Source organism: Papilio xuthus, unplaced genomic scaffold (genome assembly GCF_000836235.2).
Source record: "Papilio xuthus unplaced genomic scaffold, Pxut_1.1 DF826923.1, whole genome shotgun sequence".
NCBI classification, from domain to species: domain Eukaryota; kingdom Metazoa; phylum Arthropoda; class Insecta; order Lepidoptera; family Papilionidae; genus Papilio; species Papilio xuthus.
The window spans coordinates 2,252,952-2,271,241 of NW_013531726.1; the positions used below are offsets into that span (position 1 = coordinate 2,252,952).

Sequence of the window (18,290 nt, forward strand, 5' to 3'; positions counted from 1 at the left end):
CACGCGCCCATAATCAAATTTTGCGGACTTTCGTAGTTTGCCCTTCGCTTTGTTTGCGTCTTAACGTTATATCAAACTTCACAAACAACGATCCTAAGTTAACATTACCACGATATACGTTCGACCTTATAAATTTAAATGTTTATACGTTCTCTTGGAACATTTTAACTAATGTTGCGTCGAATTTCATATAATAAATTGTCTCGAGCGTAGCATTAGTAGATATTAGAATACCTACGATTCAGCTTGTGATAGACTAATAAAATAAATTCGAAGTGGCGCTTTGGCAGACTACATGGTGATACTGAAATTAACATAACGTAGTCGGCGTAAGCGTAGTAAACTGAACGACGCGGCGCGGCGCTTACAAACTTTGTCGGTCTGTTGAACAATGCCTCCGCTCACATTCAAAAGCGATAGAATCTCATCTCAGACAATATTATAAACATAAAATTACGTAGCGTATTTGTAGCAAATGTACTAAAGAATATTTTTTTTTCAATCAACTGTAAGATTTTCCAACAACTTAATACCAATCTAGCGCGATCCGACTTGGAATATTCAATTACTTTTTATTTTGGGTCAAAGTAACGCGCCGCTGTCCCTTTCAATATGCATGTTATTCGGCAACCTCTTACATGTCTATGTTGGCATTTAGACATGTATTTAAATTGGTAATTTGGTGAATAATTTAGTAAATTTATTGCAAAAATTAAATCATTAGATGTAATTAATTTTAACAATTATCAAGTAATGTAAGTATGGCAGCTTATTTAAACCTTGTAAAATTAAAAAATTCAATGCTTCAATTATTTAAAAACTGAATTACCTTTTATAACATAAAGATAATAAATTGATATTGACCGAAAATCTTTATTGCAATTTTTCATAAAAAGCTTGTAGTTTTTTTTGGAGCTAAGCCAATTTCATCTCCGTGTTATTTTCTTATTTACATCTTTTGCTTAATTTTGTTTGAATTTCTTCTGAACATTAATTTGCTTCCTTGCATTTTTATTTCCTGTTAGCTCTGATGAACATTTACTATTCCAACTTAATATTTAATATTTTATAGCATCTTCAGCCTCTGAGCTTAAATAACTTTTGATGACCTTAAATTCAGGTACATAGAGATTTGATAACAATGGATTTTTTCTTACATTATTACATTCAAGCTTCATTCTCGGCAATACTACGAGATGTGAGTAACAATCTCATGCAAATTTCCCCTGCATTCGTATAAATCACTTTCAATTTATGTATCTATCATTTTTTTTATTTTACCAAGAAATCTATGTGTCATTTTATTGTTAATCCAAGCATGAGAGCTAATCCCGCAATGTAAATTCCAAACGCATTGACCATTCAAGTCAAACGTTTAAACAATTTACTATATACAGTCGTTTGAAGGAAATTATGTTGGTACAAATGATTGGCTATACAAAGCTGTATGTAAATCTAGGCGCAGGCGCATTAAAATATTGATGTATTCATAGGACAAGGCAACAGTCGCGGCATTACAAGTTAAGTGAAACCGTCAGCCGTGCTATCTTATGACTGCTCACAGATAATCAAAATGACTTTGATAAATATTTTGCCACGAAATATTTATTATGTTTCTCCTGTTTTTAATGAAGATATTATTGAATTCGCAAGAATTGATAACAATATTAAATTTATAGTATACTGTTCTATAATAAAAAAAAGTTGTTTAGCTGTTTGCATAAAAATAAACATTAACAGTTATTTTATATTCTATACTTTGTGTAAAAAATTATTAATGCTTTGAATTTTAATATTACTATAAAAGAAGCCTAATTTTGAATGAACTTTGTAATAAAAATTGATTTTTGCATATTTTTGCCTTTAAAAGTAAATCAGAATGTCGTTTTGTGGACATTGATAAAGTTTATTTAAAATTTTACAGTCTTATTTGAACACTATTAATATACATTATTACAAATGTATGTTATTTCACACTTAATGTCCTTTTATAGAAAAAAAAAACTTTTTATAGTCTTTAATGAACTAAAAATATATATCAGTTTAATTTGGTACTTTTATTTGAGCTATTACCAAACCTACAGCCGGTAATATAAACGCAGTACAAACTACACGCGTTTTATATTTTGGAGTTTTTAAATTATAAGTATTTGAATATATTTATAATCTGTGGATGGGGAGTGTTTTATACAAGTTTGACGTCTAATCTTAAAAATCTTAGGCAATTTTATTTTGTAAATAAAACTGAGGGCATTTATCATAACAAAATGCATCCAGATGCCTTTTGTTGCCTCACTTTTGTGGTCTGCATTATATATCTATGTGTATTCGTTTTAGCTAGAATTAGTGTAGGTTTTGATCTAGACTTATGTATATTTTCGTAGTCAAAGTGCCTTGAAGCATTATTATATACTTTTAGAAACACATTTTCTCGCCTACACTTAAGTAATCATTTTCTTAATATAAAGAAAAAGAAAATTTTATTTAATAAATGTTTTTTTTTCTACTTAATGGTTTCTTTCTTTTTTTGGTACTTAATGCGCTTTAAATTGTACAACTGGCTAGTGATAATTAAATCTAATTAAATTATTTGAAATAAAATAATTGAAAAAGATGTGAAGAACGTTAAATATAACAAAAAAGATTGGGATTAATAGATTTATAGATAGTATATTTTTTTAATCGGTTTATAGGTTAAATTGTGATTCATTTCAACTATGACAAAGTAGATGTTATCTAGTTCTAGAATAACGTAACCGCAATTAAAATATAAAGGTTATGCTGTCAACATAAAATGATATTTCGTCTTCGTCGTCGAGTCATAAACATGTTGGTTTTATGTTAACAGGATACGAATTAAAATTGCAAAGCACCGGCTGTTTCTCCTTAGGTCACTGAAGTTTTCTTTGTTTTTAAGCTTTTAACCTTAGTATAACCATATTTGTTAATTTAATTTTTGCTTAATTCATTAAGGAGGTTACCAAATCTATTCTTTGAAAAAAAAAACAGTATAATTTATTAACATATTAATTGATATCTTAACTTAATATTTATACTTAAAGTTGAAGTTAGGTTTATTTTAAGTTTCAGACTGAACTTGAAAATTTACTGTGAGCTATTAAAAGAAATTAAAAAATGGAATTTGAATCTTGGTCGAATACCTGCGATGTAATTTAATTATTATTACATAACAAAGATGAATAATAAGTCGAACAGTCCTGTATTTTACGTGCCAAATGCATACGTTACGGATATTACAAGAGCTGACGTTGTAAATTGCATTACAAATAACAAATGCACGTATTGCGAACAAAATACTAGTGATGAGATCACTATATGAATCATGTTTCACTCCGCCAGTTCTCTCACAAGCGATCCAATAACATTTCATAGTGAGAAGTGATATAAATGTTTTACGTCAGTTACGTTAGTTTTACGCGATGCCGACTTAAAAAGCGCCGAAATGTTACGGTCACAAGAGGAAGCGTGCAAGTATTTTTCATAGAACAACTATAAAAAATTTACACTAAACATTTGCTATTTCATGTGTTTAAATCACTTCAACTAGTTTCATTGCCCGCTATAAAAACTATATAAGTTTCTATGCCTTCTCTAGGAATTCACAGGAAGCGGCGAAACGACCGGATTAAATAAATTACTGTAACGAATTAACACTCGTGGTCAGATACAGCGATTTGTAATTATCTGAAACGAGACGAATCGTTTAAAATGTTTAAATGCAATACCAATACTATGAGCATAACGTCTATATGGCGCCGTGCATAACCAATTGCATTTGATTGAAATGTAGAACGATAAACGAAAAAAAAAAGTAAAAAAAAACTACTATGAATGAAATGAAATAAAAATTGTGATAAAATAAAATGATACAAAGATCCACACGAAGATAATATTTTGAGAGCGCACGTGTTCTTTATTCCAATTATTGTCTATTCACAACAATTGCATCGCCGCAATCCACTCACGCGCAGGCCAACGAACCTATTGCACATTTTCGTCACGATGCTAAATAAAGCGAGTTACGTAATACACTAAATAGCAACAATTGTGGCCTTGAACGACAAAAAGTATGTGTTCTTTGACGCCATAACCATTCTCATACATATTGCCTGATGGCAGACGTGCGGCGTGCGACGTGCGGCCTAACATATGGTACTCTAATACAGGCTATAACCGTTGACATTGACATTATTTACTGTATAGTAACGGAAGCATATTGCTTTTTACGGTCACTCTAAGTTCATTATCAAAATCACTTACTACGTAATGCCGAGGAAAGTAGGACAAAATGATAGATAAACTATTAGTTTAAACATTGGAATATTACGTAGCAACAAAATCAAATAATAAAAACGCTTCTATTTTATGCTTAGGCAAATTGCTTTTGCATTAATGTCTCGAATGGATACTATTACCATTTTTAAATATTAACTTTTAATGATCGACTATTATTTTCTATTACCACTAAAATTTAATATCATAAAGTTAAATTTGGCGCCAACACGTACAGATGTCGGCCGGCTTCTCTATGACAGTCACGTTCACAAATCTGGCACACTGTTTATACAACTCTACGCCACGGGCTTGCCTCGTTAAATTTTTATTGCCACAAGGTCGCCACTTTATGGTCAATTCTCAGCTGTTATTGTTCGCGGGCGGAGTTTTTTTTCCACTAGCCTCAAACGCCTTGTAACGGTGAAGTTACGATTGACAGCGATTATCTCATAATTGTTATGGAGCCATAAAACGATTTTTATAAGCTCTAAAAGCATAATCTGTTCTGTTTGGTCGATTACTAAAATATATTGATGATAAAGGTGTATTAATGCGGCACTATACAGTTGAGCGTATGGCCGCTATAAATTTGCGTATGCGACTGTTTTATATCGCGAATTTATCTAAAATACTGTGGGAATACGACGCGAGTATAGTTTTAGCGGGCGCGGATGCAAGTAAAAACGTTCGGCCAATGAGCCGGCGCCAACGAACCAATCTCCATTGGGGCATGTGATAGCAATACGATGTTTTGACTGCGAATTTGGTGATATCGAGTTTTGTAAAACGACCGCACGGCGTTGAGTAATAAAGCAATTTGCGAGCGTGCCAACAAAACAATGGGCCCGTTCTTAGTTTGTTTTAACAGCTTTCGACACCGTGATTTAAAACCCTTTGACTTATACCTTATTTGTAAACATCTTGTTAGCACAAAGGAAGGCAGTTTTAACAATATAAGAATTTGCACAACCCTATTGCCGTGAACTCTTTGTTGTCCTTTTTTCTCTAAATCCTGTGAAAGTAGAAAGCATAGAGCCATATAACAATAAAGGGTTGTATTTTGAAAACAACAACTTAGTCAACCAGTTATAAAGTAATTTACCAATTGTTTTATGTTAATTATTCAATGACATTGGTCCTAAAGTTATTAAGACCTTTTTAAAAATATATCCTTGACCATAACTTTTCATATATCAAATGCGTGATTCTGTATAGCATGTCTACTGTCTTTTGTTTTCGCTGTAAAACAAAATATCAACTCTTATGGCCTGGTTCATGAATGGTGGAAAGCAAATTAAATTTCGTGACTGTGTTGTGCAATCTGAACAATTTGTTAAACCCAGTGTCTATTACCTTTGTTGCATAAAAAAACTGCTGATACTATCAATGACTACTGTAGCGCTTTCTAAACGATTTCTTTTTAAATGTTCAGTTCTACTCCTTGCCTGTTGTCTATGGAGAAAGTTTTCATACAATGCTACCTTTATCAACCCTTTATTTGCTTTTTGTATTTTTTCTGTAGGAATAGGTAACTGTTCGCTGCTATTGTGCGTAGCTTTTTATTGCAAAAGGTAAAAAAGGTAGCTTAAATTGCCGACATTTAAGTTTTTAGCGACTGATTTTTTCCTGTTATATTTAACACTACTATAGTGTAGTTAAAAAGTAAAATAAAACATATTTAAATAGGTAATGCTGTTAATTTTATATACGCAAAAGTCTTTATTTTGATTGTTTATAGTTGCTACTTAAAGTCTACCTATTTTACTTACCTTTTACCTAATCCAAGGTAGGCAGTATAATTGAATCATCATAGTGTATATAAACTAAAAATAACCAAGAAAATGTTATTTTTACTTCATAAATTCTCTCATAAAACATTTATTGACAATGAAACATCTATCTATGTAGCTCCAATAACTTAAAATAATATAAATAAGTTCTCATTCATTAGAACATAATTTTACTTATGTGTGTCTTAGTTTATTAAAAATTAAAAAAGAATAGGTTGAATTGTACTGTTAATATACTTATTATATACCTAAATACATATACGGAACGTAAAAGTTGGTTGTAATTAACAAGTGCTCATATATTATACGATATTCTGTAAACATTAAACACATTAAGTACAATAAATAAAAATAAACACATAAACACCTCCTCAGTATTATTAAACAACCTTTTTTAATTAACAGCGTTTTTTAAGTTCCGGAATGATGTTTGTGATGTTAATTGCAATGATTCAACTAAGCCATGTCAAATGAATAATTGCAACAGAACATTACGGAAGGCATGGATGAAAGGATTGTCTGCCTCTGCACATGATCTTCAAATGTCCCTATAAATATATACGTGATTTTATCAGTTCGTTCACGTTACCAAGTTGTGCCTTATACCATTATATTTGAAATTTGAATTTCGAACGCCACGTAGTTTCCAAGAATGCTACAATAAAGGAGGTTGTATGTGGAATATTTATGAGAGTCGTAGTCCCATAGAATGTTGTAGAATTTGTGAAGGTAATTTACACGAGTTTTCAAATTCTCTAATGCAAATATAGCGGAATATTAAAAGACCATACTTTTTTCAGAAAAATTGTGCAAAAGTAAAATAAAATGTATAAGATAATTAAATTTTTACATAAATACAAATCATAATTAATTTTGAGTCAATTATTTTATTAAGACACGTTATTAAGAAGATTATAATCGCATAAACAATTTTAATTTAATTTTTTTGCAATATTTTTAAATGGCAAAAAATGAATACTTTTGCAAGTAGTTAGGTACAACTACTCCGAAAGTCAGAAACTTAGCTTTCTGGTGAACTAGATTTATATTTCGAATGCTCGTAAGATAGAATAGTTGACGATAACGACGCCTCGTATCGTTATTTATGTATAGTGCCTTCACATACACCTGGGTGGTCCCTTTGTAATGTAAAAGTTCTTAGGAATCTCGAACGAACTGTTAGAACGATTGAAGATCATGTGTAGGGATTGTAGATCTTTATTTCTATATACATAAGACTTAAAACTAAAAGAAAATAAAATTGAAACGATAAATACCATTAAACTCACCGCAGACCACGCGGTCGAAGGGGCTCATCCAATCTGGAAATGGAAAATCTATTATCAATCGTATTGAATGTTCATTGTTTCGGCAGAATTACATGCACAACGTTAGAAATTAAAATTACATAGTAATCTAGAAAAAAAAAACTAAACTAAGTACAAAAACACTTATTTTATAAAACGCGAAAAGCTTACAAATGAAATAGTTGAATTATTACCATAGCTACATTTATTGGTTTAAAATAAGATATTTAAGGTTTGTTCTGTTTTATCTAATTCATCGTTGCTTTTTGAGACCAAAAACCCTATGAACAACTTATACTTATCTCTGTTTATTGTCAAAGATAATGATAGGTGGTGATGGTATGGTATCTATAGAGATTTTGGTATCTGAAACCAACGATTAGTTAGTGAACTAGTCAATTCGATAGTTGTTGAACTTAACATCAAGCGCAAAAATTACTCGACACTAAATTTAGCAAAATGCAAATTTTGATTGGTTTTTATTCTACTGTGATGTTTACAACATAATGGAAAGTAGCAATTAACATTAAAATAGCTTATTTTATACAAATTTATTAAAACATTAACAACAGAGACATATATCAATGCGGCTATAACGTAGGCGGGTTTGAACTCCTGACAGAATTGAATATATTAATTACTATAGAAATAGGAATTAGGTATATATATGAGAAATTGATATATAAATAAAATATATATATATTAAGTAAAAAATCTACAATGTCTTCGAATATGCATTGGAAAGGCGGTAAGTATAAAAGGAAATTAATATATCTATAATTTTATTAGAGAAAACATTTTTTTATTCATGTAGTAATTATTAATTTCTGAAAAGTTTTTCTCAGGTTAAAAAACTGAAGGTTAAAAATCATAATAATTAAAATTGTCTAAAGCCTGTGTAATGTTTAATTTTGAAATAAGTTTAAGATCCGATTAAATGTATTTTATTTAATTTTTGTTAGGTATGATTTATACGATTTAGTGATAGAGAATGAAAAATAACTAAATTAACCTAACTTAAAATCATCATCAGTTTACTATACGTCACCACTGAGGTATTCAGAAATTACCCTAAGTTAGGGTTGACTAAATATATGCAGCAAAATAATTAAGGTATAAACCATCATCAGCTCACTATACGTCCCCACCGAGGGGCTCGGACCATACCCTAAATTAAGGGTGATTAGGCCATAGTCAACCACGCTGGCTAAGTGCGGGTTGGTTGACTTCACACATATCTTTGAATTTCTTCTCACATATGTGCAGGTTGCATCACGATGTTTTCCTTCACCGTAAGAACGTCGGATAAATGTACATATGTAAATCGGAAATCGAAAAACACATTCGTACTTGGCGGGACTCGAATCCAGGACCTGCAGATTGCAAGTCAAGTGCTTGACTCCTGAGCCACCGACGCTCAGGTATATACCGAATGTTACTATATATGTATAGGTATATACTACGTGTCAATGTGACTTTGATAAAGATGTTTGATTACATGTTATCATATCAGCCCTATATTCAGGTAATGTCTGACGATTATGCAGTCTTTAATTAAGCCAGGTTCCTCACCACTTAATTTAGTGTTATCCCACTATCAATCGGAAACGTAAAATGTCGTAAGCGAATATAATCGTTAATTACCTTTAAGTGCACACAAACTCGATTATGTCTTAAGCGATGCATCGATATCTAACATAAATAATTCTCTCTTAATGATAAAACTGTCTTTTAAACCGATATTTTTGAGCGCTAATTTTTCGTCGTGACAACTCTAAGAAGGTTTAATACCTACAACCAGGCGTCATATTTCACAAGTCAAGATAGTCGAAGTTAATAATGTTGTTCCACAATTCATGTTTTTATTTATTTATGTTTTATGCTTATTCTTATTTTAATTTTGAATTTCAATAAATAACATAGATAAGGTAGGTAGTATGATAAAATAACTCTATCAAGCGACGTAATATCCCCCAGATTCCGTTTCTTTTTAAATAATTAAGAATGTTAATTGACTTTTGATGTCCATAATTAATTGCAATGGTAGAGGAGATTCGAATATCAAAAAAATTCCAATGATGTCGACCTTTTTTAGTATGGAAAAAGAACTGTACCCCTTTGTAATGTACTGTACCTACTCGGGTGTCTAAAAAGTTCAAATATCTTAGCTTAAACATACTATAGTGGTTGATATAGTGTTTCTAAAGTAATTAATAGCAATCAGAAGCCTGCAGGGCATTACATGCCGAGTTCGGGTGCATTGCGATTGGTTGTCGGCGGCCATGTTGGGTCGGCGCATGCGCCCCGCGCGCTGGCCCACACGTGACTGGCTCCCTTGCAACCGATAGGGTTCACATTATCTGCGGCCATTGTTGATTTTATGCTTTGATTGATACCCAAAGTAGTTCATAGAAACTTGTTTTAGTGCCTCCAGCTATTTCTTTTTTAAATTATAATTGATTCTCACTTAATTATAACCTTAAACCTTTGTTAATTTTAAAATGTATAAAATCCAGCTATATTATGTTTCGGTGTTGAAATAAATGCAAAAAAAAAGATTTATGGATACGACTTCAAACTATTAATAAATTACAAATTAACTATTAACCAATAACCGCGCTAAAAATTACAATTTAAAATTTAAAATTTTAAATTAACTTTGTTTAAAAGTCACTTAATAAATTTAATTGAAACGCGATAGTAAAGCAGTTGAATATGACGCATTTTACAACTGGCAATACCACGAGTCGGTAGCGAGTCCGCCATCTTATTTTCGAGCACGTGGTGTCGCAAGCACCTGCCGCTGTATTTTCGTCCCGAATCAGCGCGAGACGGATACATCGCCCCAATGCTCCGGTCATTTTTATAATCTAACATTAGCAACAAATCACATAAATAGTCGTTTATGAAACAAAAACAAGTCGGTTATAGGCCATTCTAAATAATTCGAGTGAGCTACGAGCCAGTTACGATGGCACATCGGCTTTGATTATGAGGTTCTTTACGCGTTGCGTTATTGACGACGGACATGTGCCAGGAAGGTCGATCTCCGATGCGGACGCAAAAATCTTTATGATTCACACGTTGCTACATGAGGAAATAGTTATTTTCACGTATAATTCATCTCACAGCTACTATAAGGGTTGTGTTTTAAAATATTTATGTAATTTAAATATTACATTTAATAATTATAAAGTCTGAAACAGTTTCATAACATAAAATAATAACATAATATAACATAAATTTTAAGATTATAGACGTCAATTATGTTTATGTTTACAACTTTCATTTGATTGAAATGAATTGTTTACTTACTTAAATTTTTAAGAAATATTTCGATTAATAGTATAATCTAGTAATAGACATTTTTAAAAGAAATCAATATTTTTCATCACATTGAAATTAGTGTGCGTAGCGACTTTTATTATATTAAATGTTATTAAATACTAATAAATATAAGAAAAACGTCTTGTACAATTTTCTTTATAAGTAAATTTTGAATGATATCTCTGAGGAGGCTTCCCGAGGTCTTTTTCTTGCCTCTCTTTTTTGCTTCAGATTAGATGTAGTTTATCTGTATGTCACTACCTATGCTTAGACAAATAACCACTTTGTCTAGTACAAAATTACCCACACAACTACTACAAGTCATCTTAAACAAAACTTTACAAAATATAAATGTTGAATACCATTAAAAAGTTTTAATTTAATATTAAGTTAACTGTTTAACAAACAAAGATGTTAATCTATATTTTAATCACATCGACAACACATCAGAAGGAATATAAGGATGCATAAGTATTGGAACTTTGCCATTGTAATACCTTGCCCTCGCGCATGCTAAATGTCTGCGGCATTCTGATACTATTGCGACATTCACAGTGAACTCCACTAGGTATATTCTGTACTAGATTATCTGACAACTACATAATAATTTAAAAACAAACAATTAACTCGAGCATCGGTGGCTCAGGGGTTAAGCACTTGACTTGCAATCTGCAGGTTCTAAGTTCGAAACCCGCCATGTAACAATGTGTTTTTCGATTTCCGATTTACATAACTATATTTATTCGATGTTCTTACAGTGACGAAAAACATCTTGATGCAACCTGCACTTATCAAAATCAACCAACCTGCTCTTGCCCAGCGTGGTTGACTATGGCCTAGTCACCCCTAACTTGGGTAGACTCAGTGGGGACGAATAGTGAGTTGATGATGAAACAATTAAGTATATAAGTTCACCTCACACTTTAAATGGATCATTTAAGCTTTCGAAGCTATAAACTTTAACATTATATATTTGTCAGTCAGTTTTAAAATATTTGTTGGTACTGCAAGCTCTAATTGCTACGCGACATCACGATCTAGTAATGCGATAAAAGATAATAAAATCGCGAATAAAACTAATTGTTCCATTGTATTCAAAGCGTACAGACTGTTAAATACAGTAATGGGCGGCCGTTTTTGAGTACAAAGTGGACCTCACATGTGTGCTGATATGCGAAATGCAACTACCTACGTAGTTTACAAAATGTGTTGATTGTCCTAGGTTAGTTTTGTTTGTTACTATTTAAGGTCAAATGATAATACTAGTGACGAGATAGAGACGAATGGTAGAGTTCATTTGTTATCTTTATTTTTATAATTGTAAAAAAAACATGAGGTTTGTATCAAAATTATTGTCTACTATGTTGCAGTCGCTTTAGACATGGTAACTTGTAAGTCAATGAGATTCTAGTCATTATCCAATAGAGATAAGTTCTTGACCTGAAGATTAAAATAAGAAGAGAGATTTTATAAATGTATATTTGCTATAGTAATAATATAAATAAGCAGATAAATAGTTTTATATTGAATACTTTTCATCCTCAAATTTAGTATAAGTTCAGGAATGATTAATTCATATTAGAAATTTTTAAAAGTTAGTATTACTCTTTGTGTATTGGTTAATGTTATATAACCAACAATTAGTAAATAGAACATATCTGTTTACTTTCAATTTTGAAATATAATAGATAAGAAATATTTTTTATTTATTTGAATTACTATCAGGAAGAGTCGAAAGTACTTTTATGATTCATGTAATATTTATTTTGGATTATTCTTCATAATTATGTAGTAGATAATTAACTCACGTAAAAGAGTTTATGATAATTAACATTATAATTGAATTCCATATAAATTTAAATAGAAACTGTTAGCTTAATTGATCCGATAAAAGTTTGAGCGCTTTTTAAACATGGCATTTAATTTTATTATAAAAGGCGCGAAAATATTTAAGATTTATTGTAAAATACATTTATTTATTGTAATATTTATAAATTGAAATAATTAATCGATCAAAATAATAATTTATTGCTTGATTGTATAAAATATCAAAACTGTAAGTGAATTTAGAAATTAATTTCATTTATAATTTTTACGATCCAAAATTTTATAAACCAGTGTATTTATATTCAAGATTGAAATCCAAACAATGAGATTCTTTGTATTTAAATCGTTTTGTTCCTGGTAATTGAAATAAATGTTGGAATAATTCGTTCGGGTATAAAACATTCCGCCGTCGGCGTCGGCGGGAAAATATCTGGGCGTTGTTAACGACTGCGATACGGAACATGAAACTTTACAATTACCTTCTGATCTACATTTTTAATTATGAATGTGTGTAATTAAACAGGTAATTAAAGACAGTGACGCGTCGACATAATTTTTGTTTTCAAATATGAAGTCTTTTTAACATAAATATACCTATAAAATAACACTTAATGGTCAAGTTTATAGCATTTATATGAGTTTAACTCGTATCTACTCCGATTGATATTATTTAATAAACAATCAATGGCAATAACCAATTAATAAAATAGTTAATATATCTTATTGGTTTTAATCTGTTATTGTTAATGTTTGGTGATACCATTTATACATACGTAGATATCTTTTACAGTATTTTGGATATGTATTTAACAAATAAATAGTATAGTTATTTAGTCAATCTTAGCATAAGTATACACACCGAAGTGTAGAATTTACCGCCCTTCGGATGCCGACGAATACAATATATATAAACCAGAATAAATAACTAATAACAACTACATTCTTATTAAGCACGTTTAGCAATGTATTGACAAGAAGGCGCGAAAACATAAGTGATAGTAATATTCGGAAACTACATTCATTAAACTATTGTTTCTAATATAAATGATTTCAACGCGTCTGACAACAGAAAACAAAGCCTTAAACTGAAATAAAACTGTAACTGTCTACAGAATTCACGAGGACATGCAATGAAGGGAACATACCAGTGATAGACATCCACGGGTAGCGCGGGATGTCAGGCAGCGGCTGGGCAGAGGGCTGCGCGCAGGTAGCTCCCATGGCGTCCACCGAGGCGGCTGAAGCGGCTGAGGCGGCGGAGGCAGCCGCCTGGTGGTAGAACTGCGCCGCCGCCGCCATGCTGGCAGAAGCCGCCGACACCGCCGCTCCACCGTTATGCTGCGTCAGCGCGTAGTTCATCATAGGGTCGGCGCCCACCGCCGCGGGGTACCGGCAACTCTTGTCGTCCGCCCCGACGCCGGTGAAGGGCACCGAGCCCCCAAACTGCTGGTGGTGCGATACGTAGGGGTACATCCTGGTAGGAGCGCCGGGCGACGCCGATGACGAGGACGACGACCGCTGCGGGCTGCCGGCTCCCGGCGAGCCCGCGCCCAGAGCCGCCGCGCCCGACAGCGAAGACGACAGCGACGACGACAACGACGATGACAGCGACGACGACAACGAAGATGACAGCGACGCCTCTATAGGCGACGCCCCCGCACCCGCGAATAGGTTCTGGTGGTGAAACTGCTGGTGGTACTTCGGGAGCATGCTATCGATGATGAACTTGGAACTCATCGCTCGGCGGCGACGCGGCGCGCGACGTACGCCTCGCGGGAGGATGCGTTTATCGCCGGCGATTCGGATCGATTCGCGCGCGTGCACCTCTAGTATGGCCGCGGATCGTTTATGACCCGCGTATGAGGCTCTACGACTCTGAATTCCCCGTCGCGGCGAGCGTTACCGCCGCCGCGCTCTGAGAGCGGGAAGGCGAATCGGACGCACCGAGTGCGAGAGGGATAGAATTTATGTAACGCGCCGGGACGGAAACCTCTCCGTCTCATTAATTCCTACCTGCGTAGCGCATATTAGAAAGAGATAAAAGCTATTCGCTAACGAGTTTCCCGCCGGCCATTGTTGGCGATGGCGGGAGGCCCGCGCACCCCGCACGCCCCGCCGCTACGCCAATAGTGCCTCGCTGCAGATCATTCGCCGCCAATCACAAACCATTCCGGCACTTCTAGCTGTCAAACTGAATGGTTTTAAACCAAACTGCAACAGTTTTTCAAATATTCGTTTCGAGCTCAGACAACTTAAAAACTAAAGATTTAAATGTTTTAAATGAAATGAACATTCAATTATTAGCTTTTTACATATTGCTTTTAGAAAATACAATATTTATAAAAATATAAAATAAAATGTTATCTATATAATTTACAGTGTATACTCATTACCATCCCTCGATTTCATATTTTACCTTGACCATGAAATATATCACCAATAATAAAAACTTATAATCTAACACTAAGTTAATGAAACCTGGAGAAACATCTTGGTAATCGTTTACATATAAACATTTAAAAACATTTTTCACAATATTTCTATGTCTATACATATATGTGACTGTGTTTAAATCGAAAATAATTCAAAAAAATTATAAATAAGTTACACCTCTAGTAATACATCAATGATTTTTGTATATTGTATGTCGATTAAATATATACATATTTATTAGGTCACAAAATAAATCAATACGGTAACATATATTTAAGCGAAGTAAAGTTTACAATGAGTTTAAATAGTATTTAGGTTTGTGGAAAAAATGAATTATTTTTGCGAGAGATGTAACAAAAGTAGAAAATTACATATTAAAAGTGTATTATCTTTAAAACTTTTATATTATTTATAAGGGATAAATAAAAAAAATCTTGTGCTAAATATTTTAATAATGGACATTTTTCAACAATTTCTAATAAGAAACTTATGCGAAATAAATCTTCAAATAAAGCACTTATTTTCACGGGGCAGAATTATACGAAGTTGTTTTACACCGACCACGTGGCCAACCGGTATAGTCTGTCCTTTTTCGGCATACTACTTGTCTCTCTCGCGCATTTCATTCATCCCCGTAAGTCGTAACCGCGGCGAGCACGTGCGCAATAACAAACTTTACGACGATTTAAATAAAACCGTTTATTGTGTGAGAAATTTATTTATTTACATCGCTTTCGATTGTTGACCGCGTTTAGTGCATGGTTTTTATGGGCTTAAGTTGCCTTTTCAGCTTTATCAGGTCGCTAGTACGACGGTGAGGCAGTAGAACATTGCATAAGTATAGGTTTTATGTTGTTATTGTGATCTTTATGCCACAAATGTATAGGGAGCAATGATATGGCCAGTTAGGGTCATTCGTTTTACGATAGGTGCAATTTTTTTATGACAATTTAATTGTTTTGAATTGTAAATACGGAAATTAATGTCTATTTACGTCCTTATCTATTATTTATTGTGTAGGAATATGATTTTTATTGCTTCATCACAATGTAGTTATTATTGCAATTAAGATTAACCTTTAAGTTTATTTACATTATTGTGATACAATGTAGCTTGACGAAGCTTTTGACGTGATCATTTTATTGAATTTTAATCTAAATTGCGCTATTAAAATAAGTACGCAAAGTAATACATTATTTACAATAAGCAATATAAGAATAAAATATTTAAAAACATTTTACGTCAAATACTTATATAGGTACAGTCACATTCTTTCGCGGTATTCCAGTTAAACAAAATATGTGTTCCATATTGCAAAGAGTATAAACTACCTCGTCTTACTAAGATCTAATGAGTATACTGGTGACGAATTTAGTACTGTCTTCTTATTAATAAAAAAAAATTAACTGTTGTCTTTTCAGAGGTAGTATACCGCGAGCAAAGACCACTGTACTTGTAAATTAATTTAATTATTAGATACCAAACCAGTGTAAAAAAATATTTTTTATTTGACGAGTGTTGTTACTACAAATATGTTATGTCAGCTTCATACATATCTGACATAGTAACTCACGGCTTTATTAAAACTCGATACCAATAAACCAAAAGTTACTAATAGCTGAATAAGTTGCTAAAAGATAGTTTTCTATCCGTAGTAGGATTTGTTGACACATAAGGAACTCAATGCTGGGTACAATGGGTGAGTCTTATAACTTCCAATTGGAAACCCATAAGGCAATTACGTATGTGTCTTATTAGAATTTTATATATTATTTTTATATATTAATTAAACAATTATCCTTTCTGATTATAAAAATGTACAAGATCTCATAATATGGAGATGGACTGTTATTATTCAATGAAGAAAGGTACCTTGGATCCTAAAGGTACCTTTTTATAAACATAACAGTTTTAGTTTTTATAACTATTTATATGAACATCTAACGAACTAGATCATTCACAAACTATATTGCTGCAGGAAAGCTGTGAATTAACGAGTAATATCGCATTCACGACGATATAGAAGACTCAATGTATTTTAACATCTCAATAACATTAAAATTTTTACAGGCCATAACAATCCATATTTTACTCATATGAAGTTTACGATACACAATAGTGGTTCACGTGCATCGATATAATAGCATAACACGTAAAATGTAACTAAATGCGAGTGCAGGCTTTCGCAGCAAAGAGACCGGTGTACCATCACGCCCCATTTTATAGGGGATCGATGGGCAAGAGGCAATCGAGAGAGCCACAAAGTCCCAGGTGGGTGGGGCGAACGTCCATCGTAAAAGTTCTCGACTCCTGAGAAAATTTACAACTATCGGTCCGCGAGATTTAACGATCAGTTTATAGATCCGACGGTTTCCAATTCGATATAAAGTCAGTCTGTCAGTGTGACGCCCATCTGGACGCGATACGAGACAGTTATTGCCATCTCGCCGATCACTGTCTCCTTGTGTTACTTACCATTTGTTTGTAATTTGCATACCATTATTAATTTCGATTGGATTGACTATTAATTAATACATATCTCTGATTTGTCAAAGAGTATAAAAGGTATGTCGTGAAGTAAAGTTCAAGGATTACTCTTTGACTCTCGAAGCTTTTAAATAGCACCTAAAAGTTTAATTTTATTAAATTAGTAAAATAAGGATACGCCGAATAGCTTCAAATAAAACTTCATATAAAAATATTTTTTTTATTTTTTAACTTATAGGGGACTTTTCAAAACAGTATGAATTTATTACATTAGGAAACAATATAAAGTTATAGGCGACGTCTATTAAGATCCTTTATTCAGTATAAAATGTAAGTAACTCACCATTTAATCAGCATCAAAACCTGTAATCAAAGAACAACAGTATAAGTTAAAACCAAAAAATGTTTCATGCGTTTTAACCTATGCTAATATTCCAATTCGATACGATAGTAAAGAAGAACATATATTTAAAGAAGATTCCTATCGACCCATCCGATGAAAAGAGTTACATCTATTATGAGATCTCTTCAACCATGCAACTGTTTTCGTCACGAGAACGTGAGTGATTGACTAATTCATAAAAAAAACTTTAAAAGATTTAACCAATGTGTGTGTGTCGTTTTTTGTTTTAGTGATATCTCCCGATGAAACAATCTTGAAGTAGCCTTTATGTTTTTTAATCTATGAATTACTATGTATAATAAATATCTAGAGAAAAAATATATTGATAAAAAAGTTATATACTGTGGCGTGGTGATGATCGAAGGCATATATCATTTTGTTTCTATCTAATCGATAAACGTAACCCTGTAGAGCGGGCGT

At 32.7% G+C, this 18,290-nt stretch overlaps 1 protein-coding gene across 4 annotated transcripts in view; it reads right to left on the reverse strand.

The window, feature by feature from the left end:
• The window catches only part of abd-A (abdominal A), a 36,138-nt gene extending 21,352 nt beyond the window's left edge, over positions 1-14,786 (reverse strand). The window contains exons 1-2 of one of the 4 annotated variants that reach the window (XM_013318418.1): positions 13,693-14,786; positions 7,376-7,408 (exon numbers count right to left, since the gene is read on the reverse strand). In XM_013318418.1, coding sequence (XP_013173872.1) covers positions 7,376-7,408; positions 13,693-14,284 — 625 coding nt within the window. In that variant the 5' untranslated portion in view covers positions 14,285-14,786. Of the gene's footprint in view, positions 1-7,363; positions 7,424-13,692 lie in introns of all 4 variants that reach the window. The other 3 variants (XM_013318416.1, XM_013318417.1, XM_013318415.1) reach the window with 3 other exon arrangements.
• Positions 14,787-18,290: the final 3,504 nt, after the last annotated feature.